At 39.7% G+C, this 24,767-nt stretch overlaps 2 protein-coding genes across 3 annotated transcripts in view; one reads left to right on the top strand and one right to left on the bottom strand.

The window, feature by feature from the left end:
• The window catches only part of eys (EGF-like photoreceptor maintenance factor), a 176,578-nt gene extending 165,803 nt beyond the window's left edge, over positions 1–10,775 (top strand). Inside the window, exons 44-50 of the mRNA XM_085477940.1 lie at positions 121–303; positions 2,694–2,860; positions 3,807–3,951; positions 5,933–6,095; positions 6,348–6,520; positions 6,641–6,802; positions 8,708–10,775. Of these exons, the coding sequence (XP_085334066.1) occupies positions 121–303; positions 2,694–2,860; positions 3,807–3,951; positions 5,933–6,095; positions 6,348–6,520; positions 6,641–6,802; positions 8,708–9,900 (2,186 nt within the window). The 3' untranslated portion in view covers positions 9,901–10,775. The remainder of the gene's footprint in view (positions 1–120; positions 304–2,693; positions 2,861–3,806; positions 3,952–5,932; positions 6,096–6,347; positions 6,521–6,640; positions 6,803–8,707) is intronic.
• Positions 10,776–11,473: 698 nt separating this feature from the next.
• phf3 (PHD finger protein 3) lies at positions 11,474–23,628 on the bottom strand. Of its 2 annotated transcripts, XM_085477938.1 has the most exons (16): positions 23,473–23,628; positions 22,122–22,372; positions 21,431–21,547; positions 18,960–20,277; positions 18,531–18,807; positions 18,089–18,140; positions 17,043–17,163; positions 16,791–16,947; positions 16,577–16,693; positions 16,264–16,386; positions 15,827–15,971; positions 15,542–15,716; positions 15,307–15,454; positions 14,310–14,399; positions 13,949–14,144; positions 11,474–13,857 (listed from the first exon to the last, which is right to left on the bottom strand). In XM_085477938.1, exons 2-16 carry the CDS (start codon positions 22,354–22,356, stop codon positions 12,071–12,073), a joined length of 5,058 nt encoding a protein of 1,685 aa, XP_085334064.1. In that variant the 5' UTR covers positions 22,357–22,372; positions 23,473–23,628; the 3' UTR covers positions 11,474–12,070. The 2 variants fall into 2 exon arrangements, with proteins under 2 accessions (XP_085334064.1, XP_085334065.1); XM_085477939.1 differs by lacking the exon at positions 22,122–22,372 and having other exon boundaries at positions 23,473–23,626.
• Between the last annotated feature and the right edge of the window lie 1,139 nt (positions 23,629–24,767).

Genomic DNA, 24,767 nt, shown 5'->3' with positions numbered 1-24,767 from the left:
ACTTCTTACTTTGAACAAAATGAACACACATGCACCGCAGAGCCTGCAGCAGCTAATCCATAAGCATGTACAGTACAAATGTGAGCTTTCGAGCGTGTTCTGAATGTGTTTGATTTGCAGCCGTCAATATCACTCGTCCCAGATTCAGTGGAAGTGATGAGTTTGGTTACACCTCCTTCGTGGCTTATTCCTCCATCCCGAGCCTCAGTTTCTTCTACGAATTCAAGCTGAAGTTTACGCTTGCAGACAGTTCCTCTGCCGTCAAAGACAACCTTATGCTGTTTGCTGGACGTAAAGGACAAGGTGAGCACAATCCTGACACTTGGATAGCAGTTTACATTATCTATGAGCTCCAGTGAAAAAACAATTTGAGAAGTTTGCTTTGTTGGTTTTAGTTTCCAAACTGATTTGAGGATTTTGAAAGAAACACTAGTGCAATTTAGTGTCACCTGCTGTGTATGATAATGGCTGTCTAATGGAGTTCCACAAGTCTTTGAGATCCTCCGTTCCCTAAGGATTTTTCTTTCTTATGAGATTTTCAGGAATTAATGAGTTCAACACTTTGTTGATTTCTAAACGCTTGTTGTTTTTTACTTTCAAAAGAAGCATTCCTCGGCTAAAATCAACACGTGAACCGAGCTTCTTAAAATAATTAAACAGCTAATTAAATTAGATGGACTATTAGGTGTAAATGTGCACTGTTTTGGGGTCAGCAGGGTCTCCTTTCTGTGGAGCCAGATTTGGAAGCTATGCCTTTGTTCTCAGCATATTTCATTAAAGTAATAATAAAAAAATAATGATGGTAATGAAATAGAAACACTAGATCATGGGTCTTGTGCACTTGTTTCTTTTAAGAGCCATCAAGGTGGAGGCACAAAAAATAAGAGTAATATGAATGATGAAAGACTCAAACAACTGAAGAGCATTCTTGAAATGTTACAAATTCAAAGGTGCAATATATTTTTGAGGCCAAGCAGTAAAACTGCGTAGCCATCAAACACCATCATCTTCTCCTGCCCTTCTTACTTCTTCTTCCAGAACCTTCGGCAGCAGGTTTCATGTCTGCAGCTTGAGCACTTCGTTTGTCACCAGGCAGTTAGAAGTAAATTTATATGCATACGTCTCCAAACATTTCCCCACTTGTCAAAAACTTGCTGCCATTTTGAGGAAGAACAAATCAACTGTGTCAATGAAGAATAGGGGTACTGCAATCATTAAAAATGTGTTTGCCTGTGTCCCTAAATTCTCTGAGAGATCATACCAAAGTTGAAGTCGACCTAAGCTGCATTGATTAATTGACTTGGCATATGAAATTTTAACAAAATGTTAAACGAGAGTATTTGAAAAGCCAGGCCATCCTTTTTCATATCTTATGAATACACATCTGCATCTGTAACCACCAACAAATGGCCGTCTAGATCATTTTATATAAGGAGTAGTATTAAATAAGTTTGCTTTTTTTTTTGTAGAACTGCTTCCCTGAGCCATTAAACAGAATGAAAGATGAAAGCAATATTGGATATAACAAATGTATCATCCTTTGTCAGTCCACTATCTGATTAACAGCTTTGGCCGTGCTTCTTTCACACAGCCATTAAAGTCCATTAAAAATCTCAAAATCCAAGTTTTAACAAGCCCGGTTTATATTTTCAAACTTACTACTAAATATCATTAAACAAGATCTGGTTGGCTTGATTAAACTCATCTGTCTTTTATATCATTTCCAACATCAAAGTTTAAATTTTCCTGAAAATATAACGTTTGCAATGATCTCTATTACTGCACCGCTGGGCCTGTTGTTCATTATAGTCAACACTGGAGAAACTACTCCAGCTCTGCCGGACTTCATATTGAAAATACTCTTTTTAAAAATCATTCGACATATTTTATTCATAGATAAATCAGTTAAGACCCACGGCTACTTTAAATTTCTCACCATAAATATCATCCTCACTGCCTGGTGGAAAGCAGAAACGACACACTTGACCTCAGACTATCTCCGTCTTCTCGTGCAACTATCTGTCATAACCTTACGTTTAAAATCAATGACGAATTTCGCTGCATTGAGAGACGTAAAAAAGCCCGGAGCATCTTTTTATTTGCAGTTCTCTCATGAACCGAGACCCTCTTAGAAAAACTTTTAACTTACCCTATAAATCTAATCACCAGGACAAACAGTGGAATGAGACCACTAAAAAAAAATTATTTTCAAGACTTCCACAACTTCATCCTTTTATGTTTACTGAAACTGTGTTCATTTTGACTCCAAGAATTACTTTCCAGACATCTGACTTGAATATAGATCAATCAGAGATAGATTGGCTAACTTTCTGCAACATCCTCCTTATCATACAACTCAAACGTTCAGCTAATCCATTATAGGTCTCACACAGACAACAGATCATCACTCACAAGTTGTACTGAAAGAGCTTCACAGACAACAAAGCCTTTACACATCGTCCCACCTCAATAGAAAACTACTTTATGACTCCACAGCAGCTGGACTCTTTTGTTTGGAGGTCATGGAATAGCTGTTCTTCAGTTCTCGCTCTATTAAGATAAAATTATCCATTTAGGAAAACCATTGTGTTTAGTCAAAGTATGTAAATGTATTAATGAAAGTGGAGCACTTTATTTTGCCTGTGTATTTTGAGTGTACTGTGTTGGAGGGTAACTTTCTTCATATTTTGTAGGCAATGATGGGGACGACTTCCTTGTTTTGGGATTAAAAAGCGGAAGACTTGTACACAGATTCAACCTCGGATCGGGGATAGCAACCATCGTTAGTGATCGACTGAACCATCAGATCAACATCCACACCGTCACGTTTGGAAGGTCTAAGAAAACAGGATGGCTGAAGGTGATTTGAAGATGACTGTGTCCCTTTTGGTAACTGTATATGTCTAGTGTGCTTACTGTATAGAGACATTCAAATTAAATCATGTAACCATTTCAATAAAATAGAGCGTCCCAGCCTAGAGGCACATGATCATTTAGTCCCAGGGTAAGTTTGAGGAGCTCACAAGATATTTAAAGAATCAAAACAACACCAAGATACACAAAGTTCTAAATATTTTTCTTTTGAAATACTGATTGCTTCGTTTGGTCTTTTGGTCCTTCCAATTAAGAAATTAGAAAAATAAATCGCTTAATGGGACTCTGCTAAAGTCAATTCTATTTCATTCATTTTTAATTTTGTAGATCAGACTTATCTTTATCTGCCGTTTGTACACATTAGGTTTCTCGAACATCTGAATAGATAATGCAAAGAGTATTAAAAGTGGATGCAAAGATTAACTGAGGGATTGAATGTATAATAGATTTACTGGAAGAAGGGATTTACAGTAACTGTGATAAACCACTCAGTGAGCCCTGTTTTTACTGTGCACGTAAGTTTTTATCTTGCCTTGTTTTCATAGTGAGGGCTGATAAATGTTGCCATACAGACGTGAAAAACATCAGGTTTTTTTGTACCGACAGATAATTTTAGTCCAATGATCAGGGTAAGAGTGATTTTTATATATATTTTTGCACCTATCTGAATGCTTTGGGAAAATCCGCATGCTGCAGGATAGATACTATCGAGACAGCGAGGGCTGAGATCCCTGGCGACTTGCCTCAAAGGAGGCGGTTTCAGGGATGTATAGTAGCTGCTCCCTAATAAGTAGACATACGCTGAATCAGTCAGTTACGAATCCCAGGTCACAGATTTTTATTGCAGAGTTAGCAGATTATTATAGAAAGTGTGCTCCCTCACTGACAGTGAGCCGTCTTGAATATTGACATTTCTACTACGTGTGTTTCAGGTTGACGGCCAACGTAACAGGACAGGATTGTCTCCAGGACCTCTGGTGGGCCTCAATGTTTTCAACCAGCTCTTTGTAGGTGGATATAATGAGTACACCCCTGAACTACTGCCACTTGGCTCCAGGTTCCGTCATGGCTTTCAGGGTAAGACTGCTACGGCTTTATTAGAACGCAGCGTTGCTATCTGGAATAAGAGCACTGTGGCTTGGATTTTCTCCCAGGATCTCTGTCTTTTTGTAAGCAGAGGGGAAGGTGTGTAATGAAAAGGGAGTTACAGGCTCAGACTGTGTATGAGGCCGGAACAAAGCTTTGAGGTTGATTGTATCTGCGCCCTGTAATTGCTTTGCACCCAATACAGTGTGTTGTGTGTAAATCCATTCCTCTGCTGATAAGTCACTTGAACAAGGGTGCTATCCAAATAATCTTTGTCATCATCAACATCATTTATGCTTTCTCTCAGGTGACCTCATGTAGGAATGCTTTTTGCAGAGCATTCATATTGCCTGCTAATGTGCAGAGCTGTGACGCAAAATTGCCATGACCATAACGATGACAACAGCTATGAATATCATCACAACCATATTCAGCAGTCTCTGCACTACAGCAGTGAACCTTGTTATTATAAAATATCATAGCAGATCCATTTGGGGTGAACAAAAGCTTTTTATTTTTAAGGACTTGAGCAATTTTTTGTGTTTGCCTATTCATCATCATCTGATTCATTTTTCTACTCTGCAAATAAGCCTTCAAAAATCAAATCAGCTGCGATAAAGCATCAGTTTGCCCATGCGGTATTAGGCTATCACAGTTCCCTGTAATGGCAAGCACTACCGGAGACAGGCAACACTGGTGGAACCATAACCTTTCTACTCAGGATGTAATGAGAACTCATGAGAGCCTAATCAGATCTGTGTGACCTTCATCGAGCCCTAATCATGATGGCTGGCAGTGAACACACTGATAATGCACTTCACTCCCAGTTATCAAAAGATCCACACTCCCCTGTGGAAAGAAGGAAGAAGAGGCTGTGTGGGTAAAAAAAAAAAAAAAAAAAAAAATCAGTCATTTTAAGCTGTTGATCAAATATACAGAAATGGGGATGTTTATCGAGCCTGGCGTTTGAAAACTCTGATTTCATACCGCTTTGATGCTGAAATGTTTTTTATTAGATTTCCTAAAAGATTTTGAGCTTAATTACCTTTCATTCTTGGACTTGCAAAGATCAGGGACATTAGAAAATGTTGTTTTAAAATCATTTTCCGGTTTTGTAAATCAAATGTTTCCCGAAAAAAGAACTTTGCCGCACACACGGGAAGGCTCGCTCGACTTCAGACCTCAGCTTTCGAGGTTCTTTTACAAGAAGCGATGCGCGCACAGCTGAAACAAAAATAATTATCTCGCATAATCTTCCTTATGAATCTGCTTCGCTTTTTGATGGTCTGTGTTTGCGGCACCACAACCATCACTCGAGTCTGCCAAGCAGACAGCATCATGCCATGAATATTCATGAATGAGCATGACATTTCCCCTGCATCCTGTTTATGCCAGTGACTAATGCAGCAGAGAGAAGGGAGTCTGCATGTGCAGATGACTACGAGGGCTGTGTTCAGGCCTTATATTTATAGAAGGCCTTGTGCTTTGCAGGTGCAGGCCAAAACAAATATTGTCTTGATAAAACTGAATTATGAAACCAATAAGCAAATACGACGAGAGAGAGAGGCGTGATGGCGTGATTTCATGGTGGGAAAACATTGGACTCGAGTCCTTCCAACTCGGGCATCTTGGATGCGAACTAGACGAACTGCAATCTGAGAGTTAACATCTAATAAAGTTTTGTGGGTTTAAGTGTATGTCTCCCAGCGTGAAACCTTCACATGATGAAATAAACACCCATCAAAGAAACTCATTTCAAACCGTGCACACATTGTCAGACGTGTTTTCGTTTGTGTTGGGCAGATTTTAGTATGCATACCTTTTGATCTCCGTACAAAGACAGTAAAGCGTGTTGCGTTTCATCTTATAATTTCCTATTAGGGAAAGACCGGAGAAGGAAACTGAAGATGAAATGAAATGCACCTCTGACTTGTGCGCAGGTTATCTCACGATGCGTTTGTTCTTTTCAAAGGGTGCATTTTTGATGTGCACTTTCGCACAAGGAGAGACGGAAAGTTCCAAGCGCTGGGTCATCCAGCCTTTGGGCGCAGCGTGGGTCAGTGTGGCGTCACCCCTTGCGTTCACGTTAAGTGCAGGAACGGCGGGACGTGCGTGGATTCCGGCTCATCTGTGTAGTAAGTGCAAATTAAACTCTACGTGGGCTCATTTTCCAATTGTTTCTAATGAGTCTCCTCATGAATAACGCATGTAGGTGTTATTAATTAGCACAATACAGTAAACAACGCTGTGCTTTATGTATATTTCCATATGCATTGTGACTATGCTTTAGTAACAAACAGAAAACCGGTTTCGCTGTGTGAATGCTGCAGAAGGGGAAGACGGTGTTCACAAGCTTTAACACAGTGTTTGACTGTGCCCGTCTGCAGTTGCCAGTGCCCATTTGGATGGAAGGGAGCGCTCTGTTCCGAGACCGTGTCAGTGTGTGATGTCGAGCACAGCCCCCCTCCTTTGTGCGCCCACGGCTCCACCTGCATCCCTCTGCCGAATGGATATACCTGCCAGTGCCCCCTGGGAACAGCAGGAGTCTACTGTGAGAAAGGTTGCCTCACTGAAGCTGTGACCCTCACCTGCATCTGTTATATTTTTATTAAATTCATATTTTTAAATAAGGCCTTTGCTATTAAATTCTTTAACTGCTAAATTGTTTTTTTCTGTTCAGCTGTGACCATCAGTGATCCATTCTTCAGTGCTAACCTCTCCTCCTGGATGTCATTCCCACCTATGAGTATAAGACACAGGACTGATTTGCAAGTGCAGTTCCAGCCGTTATCACCTGATGGCATCCTCGTCTACATTGCGCAACATCTCAGTGCCAGAGCTGGTGAGGACAATTAATATTTAGGGAAGCTTTGCTTTTATTAACACTGTGTTAATTAATATGATTGCTGTAACATATTAGGCCATTTGCTCTTTTACCCCTCTATGCCCTGCCTCCACAGCACTCATTACACATACCAATTGCTATGTGTAGCTAGTAGTTCATGCCCAATAAAATTAGCATTCAAATTTAAATATGGTGAATATAATTTCAGTGTTAAGTATACTTATTACACATTCTTATTTGTTTTCCTTAAGCCTGACATTAAAAATGTAGAACACGGTGCTTTGGTCCTATTTCTTAAATTATAATGTCAAATCCTCTCGTTGTCGACTGTGTATATCAGTATTCTGCTGAGTGTCATATGATTGACAACAAAATTCAGGCCAACTTAGGTCAAAGTGAAACTTTTTATCTAAATATTGGAGTTATTAATCATGACATAAATGGTATTTTTAAATTCATCAATGAGTTTATTTATGGCAATCAATCCATGCTGCTCTGACAAGTTGGGAGAGAATAAAATAAATATGTCTTTAGTTCAACCACTTACAACCCACAGACATATTCACCTGTGAGAGGGCCTTGAAATATTGAGACACAAAGAGAATGCATCCTTTATTTTTTTATATACAGTTAGGTCTATAGGTTTTTTCATCTAATTTCATCATTGTACAGCACCACAGGTGACTTTAAATCATTGACAATGTTATTGAAGTCTCTCTGCCTTCATTTTTGTCTGCAGTAACTGAAAAGCATGCTTTATTGGACTGAGATCAGGTGAAGAATATTCCATTTCTTTGGCTTCAGAAACTCTTTGGTTGCTTTTGCTGCGCGATTTGGCTCATTATCCATTTGTGAAGCAGATCAGTTTCCAGCATCTGACTGAATCTGAGCAGAGAGCATAGCCTTGTGCACTCCAGAATTCATCCCGCTACTTCTATCAGCAGTCACGTCATTAATAAACACTAGTGACGCCCGCAGCCATACGTGCCCATGCCATCGTGTTTGACAGATAATGTGGTGTGCTTCAGATCATGAGGTGCGCCTTTTCCTCTCCATGGTTTTCTGTTGCCTATCATGTTGGTACAAGTTAATCTTGGTTTCATCTGCCCAAAGAATTTTGGGGGGGGGCTGTGCAGGCTCTTGTAGATGTTTTCTGGCAAAGTCTTATCTGGCTTTCCAGTTCTGGCTTTCACTGGTTTGCACTTTGTTCTAAATTCTCTGCATTTCGATTCGTGAAGGCGTCTCTTGATTGCAGATCTTGATCATTTTAAGCCTGCTTTCTCAAGAGTGTTCTCGACTTGGTTCGATATTGTGAAGGTATTTTTCTCAACCATTCACTTTAGTGCATTTGCTCTTTTAGTAATATAGTAATAATACATCAAAATTTGATGAATTTGAGATTTGATTTGGCCACAAGCTTTTGCTGTTTCTCTGGTGGGTTTATTTCTCCTTCTCCTTCCATTAACATCTCTTGGGGTCTTCTGTTCAGTTCCAAAGAAAAGCCACCAAATAAAGTTTCAAAATCTTGAATCGACTCCAGATCTTTTATGTATTTGTCACAGAACAATAATTTTGTCCAATTACTTTTCAAAATAAAACTGAAATTCTGAAAATAGAGGGCACCTTTGAATTAAAGCTGAACCTTTGTATTTCAATTTAGAATACACTGCGGTGTAGAGAAAAAAATACTACAAAAATAAAATTTTAAAAAGTCACTGGTCAAAAAATTGTGGGCCTAACTGCATCTGTGTCTAATTTTTAGTTTTGAAAAAATCAATAATAATGCCCTTAGTTAAAAGACAGTACTGTGCACATCTAATATTAATACTAATCTTTACCACGGTAAAAGTAGAAGAAATTACTTTTTTCAAACAAGTTACTCATAAATTGTTTTTTCCACAGGAGACTTCTTCTGCCTCTCACTGGCATCTGGGTTTGTCCAGCTGCGATACAATCTTGGGGACGGCACCCACATCCTGCAGTCCTCTGAACAAGTGGACTTAAGCGGCAGGACCTGGCTCACGGTTAAGGCTGGCCGAACTGGTAACCGAGGCTTCCTCAGTCTGGATAACAAGGAAGTTAGAGAAAATGTGACTGAAGGCATGGCCACACTCGATGTTGCTACTGACGTCTTCGTCGGAGGCGTGTCGACTCTGAGCTTTGTCTCCACGGATGCAACTGAAGGGGATCCTGTGAGCTTCACTGGTGGCCTGCGAGAGATAACACTCAATGATCGAGAGTTTGAGTTAACAGAGAGGGGAGCTTTAAGTGGGGCCAACATAGGTGACTGGGATGGGACAGCCTGCGGGTACAAGGTGTGCCAGAATGGAGGTCACTGCAGGGCAACAAGTAGTGACTCGTTCACTTGTGTATGTCCACCATTATGGACCGGTTCTGTGTGTAACCAGTCTGTGAGCTGTGTAAACAACGTCTGCAAACATGGTTCCTTATGCGTGGCATCTAGTGTCACCTCGTATCACTGCATTTGCCCCTTAGGGTGGACCGGGAGGTACTGTGACAAGGAAATGTCCACAGGCACTCTGAAGTTTGTTGGAAACTCTTTTGTTAAATACTGGGACTCTAAATACAACACAAGAAACTTAAAATACACACAGGTTTCTTTCAGCTTTCTCACAGTCTCCAATGACAGTCTGATCATGTGGATGGGAAAGGCTGAACACGAAGATGATGACCACCTTGCAGTTGGACTTGAAGGGGGCTATCTTAAAATAACAGTCAATCTTGGAGAAAGACTTTCCTTCCCATTGGTTTTCAGAAATCTCACTCTCTGCTGTAACAAATGGCACAATGTCTCTATATCTCTAAATAGCACTGTTATTCAAGTGTTACTGAACAGCCAGGAGATCCTCTCTGAAAATGTAGATCCATTTGAGCGATATGTAGCCTTAAACTACGGGGGGCAGTTTTACTTTGGAGGGTTTGAACTGTACAGAAACATATCAGTTGTGACCTTGGGAATGTTTTCAAATGGCTTTGCGGGGAATCTTAGAAATGTCTGTTTGTTTGGAGATACCAAGCAAGGGCTGTTTCTTAAAAAAAGTGAAGGTTTTAATATCTTTGATGGAAACGAGTAAGTGAAACTGCAAGTTCTGGTCTTTACAACAGTAGGAAATGTACCTTTTAAGGTAGTTGATATTGTGTTTTCTAGTATTTAGTCATGTGAAAATCCAAGTGCACTTTTACCGTCTTCATGTTCTTCATACAGACCAAGGTGGAGATTTTTGGCTGTAATGCACAGTAGCACATTTGCTGAAAACCAAACAGCATATCAACACAGATGACTCCAACCGTCAAGCACAGTGGTGGAGGGGTGACGACTGGGACTTGGACATCTAATCAGAGTCGTTCATGAACTCCTCTGTACACTTAACTAAAGATTGTCCAAAATTGTGTCATGCAACAGGACAATGATCCCAAGTGCAGCAGCAAATCTACAACAGAATCAATCACCTCAACCTGACTGAAATGTTGTGGTGGAAACTTAAGAGCTGTGCAAAAACAAATACTCAAAGAGATGAAGGAATGCTGTAAAGGATGGGCCATAATTCTTTCATACTGATGTGAGATACTGATAGTCATACAGAGTAGTTATTTAAAGTTACTTAAAGACTGCCGCTAACGGTAGTCCTCCAAGTACTGAATCGTGGAGTGCACTTAGTTTTTCACAGGACTGCATATAGTCCTGTTTTTTAAAGCAATTGAATTGTACTACTTGTTTCTTCAACACTTTACATACCAGTTCTGAGTTGCACTTAAAATTCAGTTTGATGAAACATATACATTTAAAGTGTTAAAGGACAAATTAAACTCTCTGATTCCTTGGCTGACTTTTCTGATTTACATCACTTTCCAAACAAAAGGTAAAACTTAACATGACACCCATCTACCCATCTTGTTAATCCATTTTCTTTTGCTTAAGAGCTAACAAAAAGAAACATCGATACACTAACCCCGCAAACTGCATGTCTTTGGACTGTGGGAGGAAGCCGAAGTACTCAGAGAGAACCCACTCACACAGTGGGAGAACATGCAAACTCTACATGGGGGTTCCCCGTCAAGATGATGGATTCAAACCAAGGACCTTCTTGCTGCAAGGTCGCAATGCTAACATCTAGTTCCATCACATACAGACCACTTTGATTTTGAAGGGACCAGATGAGTGAATCTCTCCTTTCTGTCAGAGTAAAGATGTTTACCTACACATTAAACCCCTGAGATATCTTAATATAAAAAGTACAATTTCAACAGCACGTCTCACTTTTTCTATATGTTAACATGAAAATATGGAAACCATTCTGGTAGCTCAATGTTTTTGTTAATTCACAGAAAATATTAGTTTACCAAAATTTCTATAGATTGGTGAAAAAGAGGCACATTCCTATCATTTGTTTCTTTATTACTTCGTTCCTTTAACAAGAATGACCACGGGGGAGGTCTTTATCAATAGGAAAAGCTGTAAAACTTAGTTATAAAAATACACTTTACTCAAAAACACATGCCCTCCTTCACTTTTCCCAATCATCCAGTGGGCCAGATCGGAGTCTTTGCTGGGCCGATTCTCCCCCCCCCAGGCCTCATTTTTAACACCTCTGACCTAGTTGGTTTTAATACATTTTTTAGACAAAGAATTTCTTTAAATAATTAATAAAAAAAAAGGTTCAGCTTTATTACGAACTGTACAATAACACAGTGCAAAGGCACACTTCATCTCTAATGTATATTACAAGCCAACATTGTACATGCTTTCTCAATAGAAAGCAGGTTTATAAAATATTTAAGCAATTTAAAAGAAATGTTAAAAAAAACAAACTCAAGCTGCTGTTTTCAGTTAAATACCTTCTATTACATTCAGGCCAAATGAACTCAGCATAAATTATCCAAGTAGTCCACTTGTTTGTTGTTATGTTGCCTTGAGACCGAAACCAATCAGTACAGCAGCTCAATATGAACAACATATTTACAGTAAAAAGTTTAAAAGTTAAAAATGTTCCAATATTGACTTCTTTTTTTTTTCTTGGTCTTAACTGAACTGATCCATAATATCATAATTCCATTGAAATTATATTATTTTGGCTTGTACGCTGAGTAACATAAAACGTAACTTTAGTGAAAGACACGGCATACAGATGCAGACTGGTGCGTAAAACAACTCCACCAGCACCAACCAAAGTGGTTTGTACCAGCTGTGTGACCAACAACAACCGAACAGTCCTCCTGAGAGCCCCAAACGCTCTCTGAACAAAACTATGAGTAACTGTCTTTCGAACTTCTCCGTCCATTCTCGTAATCAGAGTCCCGTCTATGTCTGTGCCTGTCCTTGTGACGGCTGCTGTAGTCGTCGCTGTGATGCCTCTCTTTCCTCTTCTCAGCATAGCGGTCATCCGAATGTCCGTGGTGCCTGCCCCTCTCCTTGTACTTATCATCATAGCTGCGATCGTGCTTTTTCTCCCGCTCGTGGTGCCTGCTCTTTTTACCGTGATAGGAGTCCCTGTGGTAGCTGTGCCTTCCGTGGTCTTTGTCTTCTGTGTGTCGCGGCCTCTCCCACGGGTCACTGTATCGCTCCTCTAAACGCTTGTAGTCTTTGTCCACAGATGAGGGTTGGCCAGATGGTTCAGAGCAACTCTCGGGGTACTGTGACTGAGGTCCAGGGGGAGCCTGTGAAGTGGTGTCTTGAGCCCACTGCATGCTATGGTTCTGGTTCTGGATGTGAGGGGTGGGTACAGTATTAGAAGTAGGGGCAGATGGAGAATCATAGCTGCCAGATTCCTGAGGCTGTTGCTGCTGCAACGGGGACGGTCTTGTGCTGTTGTTTACTGGGAGAGCTGGTGCCATTGCTGGGTTATACTGGGACTGAGAGGCTCCTGTTTGACACTCTGCTGGAGTTCCTTGGACCGTAGGAGGATTCACTGTCTGAGTCAATACAGCACCAGCCTGCGCTACACCAGGCTCATTCTTTTTACAAGGAAACGACTGAACGGCTGTTTGACTTTGTTCTTCAGCTTTGTGCTTGGCCTGAGAGAGCTGTAAATATCCTTGGTGAAATGGGACGATTAGATCATTCCTAGTGCTGCTCAACACAGGAACAGGTTTAGGGCTGGAAGGATCTGGGAGGCTGGCTTTATCCTTCTGTGGCACCATTGTTTTATCTTCATTCACAGTGGAATATGCTGAAGATTTTTTCAATATTCCACTTAAAGGAGGCTTTGAGCTACTTGCGTGATCTGCAGCAGACTGGGATTTTGGCTGCAACAAAGAATTCCCTTCAGTTGTTTCTTTTTCACTTTCAGACAAAAGGCCAGTGTCGCCTTTGTTTGCCGACGTAGCACTGCTAGTTTCAGTCCCGCTTGGAGCTGCTGACAGGCCTGCCAGGAAGTCTTCAGTCGATACATCTGGAGGCTTATCTTTGAGTGAGACAGATGTACCCTGGCTCCCTACTGCAGCTTTCTTTTCCAGCGAGTTGGTAGCAGCTGATGTATCAGATGGGCTTGATAGCTCCGGTTCAGTTTTAGCAGGTTTAGCTTCTTTCTTCTTGATGACAAAGCGCTCTCGTGGGGCAGCAGCTGTTGGACTTTTTGAGCTCCCAACTGATGTCTCTGGTTTTGGAGCAGGCTGAGTCTTCAAGGCATCCTGTGCTGTACTTGAGGGTTTAAACCCAACATCAGGCAGAGGTGGTAATTCTCCACCCCAGCCTACTAGCACACCTGGAAGAAAGCGAAGGGGTTTCTGAGGCTCCTGATTGTTGGTCTCCTCTGATGCAGATGTTTCTTCAAAAGACTGTGCAATAGGCTCATCAACATCTTCAGTAGTGTTAAGTGGTTTTTCCTTCTCCTTTTGAAGTGCACTAGTCAAGGAAGAGAGAAAAAATTTCTCATCCTCCTCTTTTGCCCTGGTTTCTTTTGTGGAAATGGCCACAGGTTTTATTTCAGGAATAATCCTTGCAGATTCGTTCACATCCACAGTAAGAAAATCCCTTTTCGGTCTCTGGCGAATAATAAGTCCAAGGAGGAGGTTTCCACGGTTGTTTTCTAAACCTGAGAAATTAAAAGATTAAGTTTGAACATTTAAAAAAAAAAAAAGATTTTTTTTTATTTAATGAGAGAAAAATAATTGTGTTCCGGTTACCTGGCCCATCAAAGGGAACAAGCTGATGTGGAACTTTTTCTGTGGCACCTAAAGGGATGAGGTACATGTCCTTCACTTGTTTCAAATTATTGGACACCACCCCAAAACGCCTACGACTGCTGAAGTAGGCATACAAAAGAGTATAAGAGATCTCATCTTCCTCTGTCTCAGGGGAGAAGCGAATCAGGCACACTTCCTTTAATAAAACAAAAAGCATGTGTCAGTAAAATCTGTAACTCTGTTAAAAATCAGAACTTTTAAAGAGTGGTATTCAGTTCGACTTACTCAATATCAGGAATAATTAAAGCCAATTTATTTCTGTCAAATCATAAGCAAATCTCGGAAAACAAGAGAAACTTACTTTTGTTCCAGTTGCCCGAATTTTCTCCAAGTAGTCCCACACCGTCTGAGGACTAATCCTCCCACCAACCTGTATGCTATCTGGAAGGTCCTATTGGAGAAAAAACATGTTTTTAAATGAATAAATAAAAAGAGCACACCTTATGGAGTGTTAGAGATACAAAGTAGTTGGCAGTATTTGATCACTCATAAATCTGTAGTTACGTGGGAGTAATGTTACAAATCTAGTTCTTCCAGCTGGACTGTGGTTTATATTTCCTGTGTCCTAATAAACTGTTCTACAACAACAAGTGTCAGCACATTTCTGCAATGTTTTGTTTTAGTTTTTTAGTACATAAATACTCATGTCTGACTGCCATTTTCTCCCTGTATCTGTGCTAAAAGCAATCTTTATCCCACTGCCATTCATCAGAACTGGCTCTTGCCTGGCTGTTGCTTAAACAACTGTGTCAAAGAATACTAATATTCAGGGTTCATACGCATTTTTCAGGGTCAAATTCAAGCACTTTTTAAGCACTTTCAAGGTCAGTTTTCAAGCTTTTTCAGCACATTACCAAAAAAAAAAAAGAATGCATGTTTCACTTAGCATCACCTCAGTAAGGCCATGTAAAAATTAAAACAAATTGAAACAGACTGACATGCAAAGATGCTCGGCAGCCCAGGCAGAGAAATTTTGCTTTTAGACTTTGCGACTCATTTTATTTTTCTATCTGATAAGAAAACTATTTGGTTAGATAGTTATTTGTGTTGAATGAAATACAGTTTCAAGCACTTTTAAACACCACATCTGAATATCGGGCACTTTTCAAACCTTGAAAAGACAATATTACAATTCAAGCATTCTCAAGGATTTCAAGCACCCATACGAACCGTGAATATTTGTATTTATTGTCTTTCATCTTCCTCAATTTGTCTCTTTTCTGAAACACTTTTCATTGTCAACCATAGTTTACAACAGCTGTTTAAAACCCAAGTACAGTCTGATGTGTCAACTTTACCTCTGTCAAGTTGTCCAAAACACCTGAGACGGGAAAAGCTTTTGTCACCAACTTTGCCACAGCGTGCATATGAATGAATCCTTGCCACAGACACTTCAGGTTGGAAAGGAAAGTAGCTTCTTCCTCTCTTCCAGCTGCATGATCAGACCTGTGACAATGAAGGAGAAATGAATTAAGCACTGAAAGAAAACATTATCCAGATCCAGACAAAATGTCTAAAACAACTGCTTCGTACCCTATCTGAGCATTTTGGAAGCTCTCCTCTAAGACAGTGAGGTGCAGGTCATCGTCGATTGCGGGCGGCGTGGTGCCCTTTGTCTCCTCTGTTTTGGTAGACTGCCTCCTAACCACTGTAGTTGCAACTTTAACCACTTTGGTTGGTGCCTCCTCAACAGGGGGTGCCATTCGACCTTCAGAAAATATAACACCAGAGATCAATGGTGACAATACTGAATGAGATGTTTTATTAAAGACACAGGTTAATCTCTAGTCTTTTTTTTGTTCTCATGTTATCATTTACCTGTGCAGATTTTACAGTGTAGGTCAAATAAGTGAGACTTGTGTTGGCTTGTAGTGTCTTTAGCTGTGTTAGCATTCTCTTCCTTCTTCTCTGGAGTTTTTGGAGGTTCTGCTGAGACTTCAGTCACTCTGGGAGGAGGTTCAAGCTGGAAAAAAATAGGAAATAAGTTTAAGCAAACACGTCACTAAGTCTGTTGCATGTAAACAGAAGCAATCTGTCGCTATATTCAGCTTAAATGGATTACATGGGAGGAGAATTGTAGGAGCTTTTTACATGAGGCACAAAGATATGAATGCAGCACATTTCACAAAGTAATCAGACAGATGAACAGAACTGATGATGGTATATGAAGCGATGTAACTAATGTAAGGATACACATCTCATCACATTTCACTTACTATGCATGTTAAGCATAAACAGCACAATGATACCCTCACCTCTACAGGCTCCGGTGCTTTTACTGGTTCTTGACTTTCAATTTCAATTTCCCCTTTGTGTGTGATCTTAGTAATCGGCCGTCTCTCTGCCTCCCTTTGCTCTTTTTCAATCATCTCAATAGTCTGTAAAGCAAAGAATTAATTTGTTTTTTTTTCTATTCTAAAATACAACCATCTTTAAAAATACACTGTTAAACTATTACCTTAATAATATTTACTCAGTTTAAATCGGACATCACAACTGTAAACTACTGTAATTTGTTTGGTAAATTTATGCAATACTACTGGGGGGAAAAAGACAAGCATTACTTACATGTCGGTTTTCTCTTTGTCGCCAAGCAGCCAGTTCTTTTGAGGCCAGTTCCTCGGGACTCATTCGAATTAAGTTAGCAGGAGAAATTTCACCTTTGAGAACCCTCTTACAAAGGATCTAAAAAGATCAATAAAGACAAAGCAAATGAAACTATTCTTATAGTAAAAGTGGAAACATTACATTTAGACCATGCCTGACATAAAATGATACTTACATTATTTTTAGTATCTTTAAGGTTAAACATTAAGCTTCTGTATTTGTTCTTGTACTTGTTGTCAGTGTCTTTATACAAGTGAAAAAGTTCTCGCTCTATCTTCTTTGCAAGTTCGGAAGCCCTTTCCACCGAGATGTTCAAATCAGAGTCCTTCAATCTGAAATGCAGAAAGTGCACATAGGCGATTATAAAGTGCCCTGATTTTAAAAAATGTAACATCCACACATCTTTCGAAAGTGTTGAAAAACTGACCTCTGTACGAGGATTTCTTTCAGAGAATCACGCACACTTCTCCTGATTGCCTCCAGAGACACGGGTTTCTTTGAAGCCAAGGATGGAGCCTTATGTTTTGACTCTTGTTTCACTGAGACACCTGTGAAGACAGAGTGACAAAATCCACTGAGTGAGTGGGGAAAAAAATCTGTCGTCATAAAGAAACATTTATTCCACACAGACTTTGCTTACAAAAACTAATCCCAAAAAAGGACATCCTGAAATCCTAACATTAACAAAAACTACGTACAATATGACACAGACATGTTTATACTTTATAATACACAATATCATTTTGTTAAATGTTACAAAATGGACTTATTTCCAAGATGGCATGTAGAGTATTTTCTCATACGAACAATTAAAAATAAATACTTTTTAAAAGCCTGCTGTGAAAACTCAAACCAGAACGTGTAATTACATCTGACAACATCTGAGCAGATTACCATCCAAAGCACATTTCTAAAACACAAACAGAGTAAATTAAGAGCTGTCCAAAAACACTGCCTGACTGAAATCTGGCAGACTAACTTTGATCACATTTTAAAGAGAACGAGTAATACAACTCGTCCGCGTAAACGCAGCCGAGAACAAAATTATTAAATCACAGATTATAAACACAAATTTATGCAACTGTTATCTTCCATGCTGAGGGGGAGTGTGTCTGAAATTAAAAAAAAAAAAAAGACTGTTGTATTTTAGTATTAAAAGGCTCACTGACTTGTGCTGCATTATGTTCCTACTTTAGTAGCTGTATGTTTAATAGAGTAAACTGATAAGTAAATACCCTGATGTCAACTACAGAAGTAATGCTATTACTTAAGGTGATGCAATTTTAAGCTCTCTCATATATAAATGAGACCTCAAAGGACTGTACTAACTGTCATTAATATACTGCTCATGTGCTGTGAAGGTCCTAAGTTAATTTTGTTTACACACCCAGTGAATGCAGCCTGGCCTTGAACCCAATGTGATATTAAAACAGGACAAAGTTAATTATACATTCAAAGCTAATGAAAAATTACCTGTTTTATGAGTTGCTTCTCGGGCATCTGTGGACTGCCTTCTCTCTGCATCCTATTGTAAGAATTAAGTCCCCGTTACATTTATTTTATATATCATAAGGCTGAAAACATACATATGACAACAACAACAACACACTTTACATTATACCCCTTAGCTAAAGTAAAAAAAAAAAAAAAGTGAGCTTTTGGTGTGTAAAATCATACTAAAATATGGCGAGTGCACTGTGTTGATTACACACCCATGTGCACACCTCTTGTGCTGGCAAAGTTAAATCAAAGAGACAAACCATTGCATAATGGTAACAGTGGCTATGATTAGTATCAGTGGATAAATTAGCTGGGGAAAGATATAAATATTTGCTGTGTGTGAATAGTTTAAATCTATTAGATATAAATAAATATTTCTATTATGAGTTAGAGTTAACTGAGAAATACTGCTTACCTTTTTTACTGGTCTGACTCCCCCTGATGTGAGGGGTTGAGAGGACCCAGGACGAGGTTTAGGAGGCAGCTTCTGGTCGGGTGTCTCGCTCTTTGCTGGAGCTTCTGGTTTGGGTGCACTCGCTGGCTCAGGCCCCACCTTCTTGGTTTCTTCCTCGCAGCACTTCAAGCACACGTACATCTGGTCCTCCTCCTCCATTTCTCGCACTTTCGCCAGGTCAAGACCAACACAGTCACCATGGAACCAGTCATCACAGCGACCGCAACCTACCATAAACCTAAAAAAAACAACCAAAAAAACCGAAGTATGATTATTAGAGGCGTGTTTGCAGCTTAGCACTGGGACAGAAACAGAATGCGGACAGAGGCAGAAATTCTTTTACAGCTGATTAAACTTGATTTTATATTTAGGTTAAGGAGCAACACTTACATGTTATTGTGGTGCTTTTTGCAGAGGCCACAACAGTTGTTTCCATCCCACACAGTCTCACTATTAGCGACTTGCTCGTCCACAGCGTCCTTCTTCACAACGGGCGCATTATCTGGAATAAACAGCTGCGGCTCGTCCACAGAGATGCTTCTTGCATTTTTACTCTTTTGTCTCTGAAGAATCTTCTCTAGCTTTTTCATTTTGGACTTTTCCTGCCCTCCTTCTTCAGGTGTTTTTAAAGAATTTCCTAGATGACTGTGCGGGGGAGGAGTCTCACTTTTTGAGCTGTTTTGGGGCGTACTACGTTTGGCTGGTCCCTGCTGATCACCAACGCGGTTGCCAGATGATGGAATTTTCTTTCCCACAGAAGTAGGAGAACTTGGTAATTTTGGCTTCACTTTAGCATCTACTGCACCCTGTAGCTTTTGTACTTTAGTAGCATGCTCACTTTGAATGTTTTCTGCAGGCCTTTTCAAAGGTACAACATCTTGCTTTTCCTTTCCAGATTTAGTTTTGTGCAGCTCTCCTCTTGGCGTGATTTTGGATGGCATATTTTGGGTAACTTTATGCTCCTTAATTGTATTGCTTGTTTTATGTAAAACGAATTCCTTATTCTTTACTGATGTCGGTCCTTGTTTAGGCTTTGGCAGCATTTTAGACACATTCAGTTGTTTTTCATTACCATCTGTCTTGTTACTAACAGTAGCTGTGTTGTTCTCTTTGCTCTGTGGCTGTTTAATAACATCATTTCCTTTACTGACTGGCTTTTGCTTCTCTGGAACACTCTGATTGTCAAGTTTTGCCTCTTTCGTGCCAGTATTTAACGTCCCGTTTGTCGTCTGTACATCATTTGGATTTACATATGGGCCCAGCCCATGACTTGCATCATCAGCTGAGCTCTTCTGACTTACATCCATCTCTTCCACACTCTCTGCTGCGGGATTCTGTACACTGGCTGCTTCATCTGGCAAAACTGTGAAACCAACTTCCCCACCGTAAGAAAAACCATCGTCCGAGCATGCAGACTGGTTTGCATCGACACCCTGTGTGTACGAGGGTCCTGGTAGCAATTCAATCTTGAAACCTCCAATTGTGACTGTCAGTCGTCTCAATACAACAGTTGGATTCAGCCAGACCCCACCATCAATCTCATTAATGTTGACACGTCCTCCGAGAGTTAATTCTCTCTTTAGATCAGGACCTGTGACTCCTTTCTCAATAAGAAATGACTTGCATAGCCTGTTGGCTGGTTTTCTTGCCGGCCGCCCTCGGGTCATGGTATTGGTGGGTGTGTTAGGCTCCTGGTCACCACTGTGTTCTGTTTAAATAAACAAAAGCAAAACTTAAAAGCTGCTGATGTTCTTGGTGACTATTGGTGACTCAGGGGAACAACTAAGCTGTAGTGCCTCTTCACCTCACTGTACAATACCTTGTGCAATACTTTTTTGTAAATAGTCAATGGTGCAATAGACCTCAATACTTGAAATGTGCAATTCACTTGTATTTTTATTTTTTATTCCTATTTATTCTATTTATCCCCTTCGTATATTTTATTTATATTTGTCTCTGTATTTATATATGTGTGTGTGTGTGTGTGTGTATATATATATATATATATATATATATATATATATATATATATATAAATAATATACTGTAACTGTAACTTCTGTCGGTGCTGTGCTTTTTGGAAATTGAATTTCCCAGAGGAACCCACCCGAGGGATTAATAAAGTTCTATCTTATCTTATCTTATTATGCTATCTTGGCCAGGTCTCCCTTGAAAAAGAGGTTTTAATCTCAATGGGATTTTCCTGGTTAAATAAAGGTTAAACTAGTCGACTACTCTAAAAGACAGGGGGGAAAAAAACATAGAAAACATTAACTGAGTGCACTTTAAATGGAAAAAGTTCTACATTAGCCAAATAAATACTTCCTGTGTATTTTAGAGGACCTTCCCCAGTGAAATGTGCAACATGTTCCAGTGTGAATAGTTTTGCAAACACACACAATATCAGATTATTTTGCAGAGCTAGGGTAACCTTAGCAGTACTAGCACCGGTATCCTTTATATATTTGGTTCTGTCTGTCCACATCTGGCTAAAGAATATGGTTACATCTGGCTTAGGTTGGTATTCTACTTTTTATTCTAAAAAAAAATTGACACACTGCTGCTCTTTTATTCCTTTTCTTTTTTTTCCGCATTAGTTAGTACGGCTGTCATCTATTTGCTTTGCCCCTTGCTTGTTTACAAAAAAAAAAACAGAGAGAGAAGAAGAGAAAAACAGTCTGTTGGGACTGGAGCCCTGTGGTGTCGTAACACCTTTGAACCAGTAACTGCAACTGTACATTAATAAAAATACTAAATGTAACCAAATCGCAAGGGCAGCAATGTTTAAACATCTAGTTGTGTACATCCCTAAAAGTCTCACAGGGTGGAAAGAGAAAGAAAATAAACTTGCATCGACTTACCGTTCTCTAAACTGCGTGAACGTTTCTTCTGCCTGACATCAAGTTGCTTAACTTGTGCACTCTCTGAAACAGCTGGTTCACCAGGGAGGCCTGTGGGTGCCGAACCACTATCGAGACCTGCAAAAGCAAAAATAAATAAATGTAATGTCCTTAATAAATATACAATTTGAAAAAAATGTAAAAACTGCAGTCCAAATTCAATGGCAGTCTAACACTGCTACATTTACAATAATACTGAATCCTTTTATATTGTTTCTTTAAAAAATTTTGTATTTTTCTCCATCATTACTGAAACAACACTACTTTAATTTACCTTCAGTTACCCTAACGCTGATATTTACGTGCTGACAAGCAAAGAAGCACGGTGAAAATGTTCCCTGCATATCTCAGTACAAGACGACCCTCTACAGTGTTTGTTTTTTGAAGCACCTGAAGAGTTAAAGTCTAACTGAGCAAAAATCAGCACAGATAAAATAGTCTGTAGGTGAAGAATCAGAGTTATACATTGAGTTACACGGTACATTAACAACTTAATATTTAAAACTTTCACCATCAACTTTTCAAGTAAAGTGTGGATGACTTTTTTTTTCCAGGCAGCCACACATGCATTTGTTAGTTAACTTTCACTCAAAGTTTGAATCTACACTGATTTATCTACATTTTGGCCACTTTTTTGTGCCTTCAAACATACTTGTGGAGCCAGCAATCTGAAAAGCAGGGTCTTCATTATCCAGCAGACTGAACTGAGTGCTTGCACATCCAAACATGGGATCTTTGTCACTGAGCATGTTCTTCAGTGAATCTTCCAGTCTGAGTCCTGTCCCAAACTCATTACTGGCTTCACACTCCAAATTCTGACCTATTACCAGGGAGTCATCCAACTGGTCACTGGGTATTAAATGGTTAAAGGTGTCCACAATATCCATGAATGCTGCTGCCTTCCTGCACCAAAAACAACACAGAAAAGATGCAGGAATAGCAGACAACTGATAAACTGTTAATATATGTTTCTCTGTTTGTTTTTCAAAGACAGCAACGTCTTATGTTTCTCCCTGCACCACAGAATGCATCCAATTATGGGGACAAGTGTAGTACAAACTAAGCAAACCCAACAAAAACACAAAATATTCCCTGATTTCGAGGGACAGCGAAAACTTTGTGACTGATAACAAACAAAAAACAAAGTTACGGTGCACTTTCTGAAGACTTTGCCATCAGTTCAGTGTATACATGTTGTATCTGATGAGCAAAGTGGTATATACCTTAAATCTCCACATATGGGAAGCCTCATCCAGCTACTCTGCAGTCCTAATACGTTAACCCAACGCTCCTTAGCCACTGCTATTTTTGTTTCTGTGCATTTTCAAAGACTTTTATCGGGTGAGTAATGTAAATACAAGAAAAGCATGTCTAAAACCACCGACTTGCAATAGTAAATGCTACTATTTTCACATCAAGCAACACCACGACTTCACAGCCTGGAGAAGGCCACAATCAGTGTGCAAACCAATAACGCTACATGAATGTTAGCAAACTAAAGCGCATCTCTGGACGCTTTTATTTAAGTTCAGCCAAAAATATCTTTCTGTCCACGAGAAGCACGGCGTTCCTGACGCCAGGTTTTGCCAATGAGTTGTTAGCTAGTTAACATGCTAACGTTTATGTCAGCTTATGACAATCGCGTATGTTAGCAAGCTAACGGTAACTTACGGAGGAAGTTACCACCCAAGCTAACTCACTTTTTGAAACCCATTCAGCCTTACAGGCAGCACATTTGTATCAATAAACAGCCGCGCCCGAAAATTTCAAAAGCGCCAAACAAAATGTGCAAACATATGGTTAGACAGCTCGACGATAAATATGCACGACGGCGAGCTAGCTAGGCGGCTATAGCACAGGCCCTAGCTGCCAAGTTTGTTTGTAGCCTGAGTGCAGCTAGCGGACGTTACTTGATGACCCCCCACATGCATCTGTTCCAACGCTTGCAGCTCAAATATTTACAAGTAGTTATTTTTACATATACATATTTATAGCACTCCCACCTCTCTTGTCGCGATGCTGTTGCCAACTCATGTACGGTTACATACTAGCAAAGCAGCTCCCAGTAACTTCCTCCAACTCAGCCGTCATTCGCCCCGATGCTGCAAAGTCCCTGACAGGCAGCGCGGCGTTGTCACGTGGCTTGTGTTTACAGGTAGCTTAGCAGCCGATTGTACAGAGAGAGCACATCTGGATGGTTTGTTTTTGTTGTGTCTGCTTTGTCAGTGTCCGGATGGTTAATTTTCACTAAGAGCAAGCGGTTTGTTTTTATCAAACTGTCGACCATCGCACTTAGAGAACACGAGAAGCTGGACAGGCTCGAAGAAAACTTCGCTTTATAAAACTGGCAAAGTTACATATTTAACACAGCCTGGTATTGAAAACAGTCGGTTACTTAGTAAAGTAGATTTGCCATTCTTTTCTGAGTGCATGTCCTGTAATAGAAACATTTTTATATAAGAAAAAGGCAAGCAAAAGCTCCTTAAAGTTTAAGTTTAACTCTTCGAGGGCTCATACCATTCATGATGTTTGAGTTCATTTGAGTTAAAATATATAAAATCATGATCATCAAGGATTGTTATTTCTTAAGTCGTTTGCATATCTCTCATACTTCCATGTTTCAGATCATCAAATATATTTAAATGTTAGACAAAGAACGTAAGTAAACACAAGAAGAATTTTTAAATGGCAATTTCATATATTAAGGGGAAAAAAGCTATCCAAACCTACTTGACCCTATGTGAAAAAGTAATTGCACCTCTTTGGAAATCATGAATTAAACGTGAACCACATTTTTTGGAAAGCTGCGTTCAATGTTTTCTAGACACACCTGGGGTTGATTTCTGCCAGACCCGGGTATTAAGAAATCACTTTACTAGAACCTGCCTGACAAAGTAAAGTAGACTAAAAGATAAAACAAACAAAAAAAACCAAAAAAAAAACAGCATATCATGCCACGGTCTAAAGAAACACAAGAGCAGCTGAGAGACAAATGTCACTGATATCTATCAGTGCGAAAAGGGTTACAGAGTCATATCTAAGACTATGGGAATTCAGCGAACATGTCTTCATGAGTAAATGACAAGAAAGATACTTTGCAAAAATGACATCGATGCAGTTCCAAGGTGAAAACCACTGCTGACCAAAGAGAGTGCAAAGGCTTGTGTCTTATTTGCCAAAAACATCTTGATGATCCTTTGGTTAGAGAAAATAAATGAAGCTTTCTCCTTTGCTCAGCAGATTTGAATCTTGTAGTAAATAACTTCTTCAGATTGGCAGTTAATGTTGCATTTATTTC

Source organism: Copadichromis virginalis, linkage group LG13 (assembly GCF_057382275.1).
Source record: "Copadichromis virginalis isolate Kocher_CV1m ecotype Utaka linkage group LG13, C_Virginalis_male_GT1.1, whole genome shotgun sequence".
NCBI lineage: Eukaryota > Metazoa > Chordata > Actinopteri > Cichliformes > Cichlidae > Copadichromis > Copadichromis virginalis.
Note: the sequence above shows the minus strand (reverse complement) of the source record. Positions and strands in the feature narration are given on the sequence as shown.

Bases quoted from the DNA above. Each gene is read 5' to 3' on its own strand.
- phf3 (XM_085477938.1), bottom strand. From the start codon at position 22,356: ATGGATATTGTGGACACCTTTAACCATTTAATACCCAGTGACCAGTTG. The intron at 18,808-18,959 runs GTAAGTGTTGCT...TGTTTTTTTTAG, and splicing joins AAAAAGCACCACAATAACAT to GTTTATGGTAGGTTGCGGTC. The intron at 14,400-15,306 runs GTAAAGTTGACA...TTTCTCCAATAG, and splicing joins TTTTGGACAACTTGACAGAG to GACCTTCCAGATAGCATACA.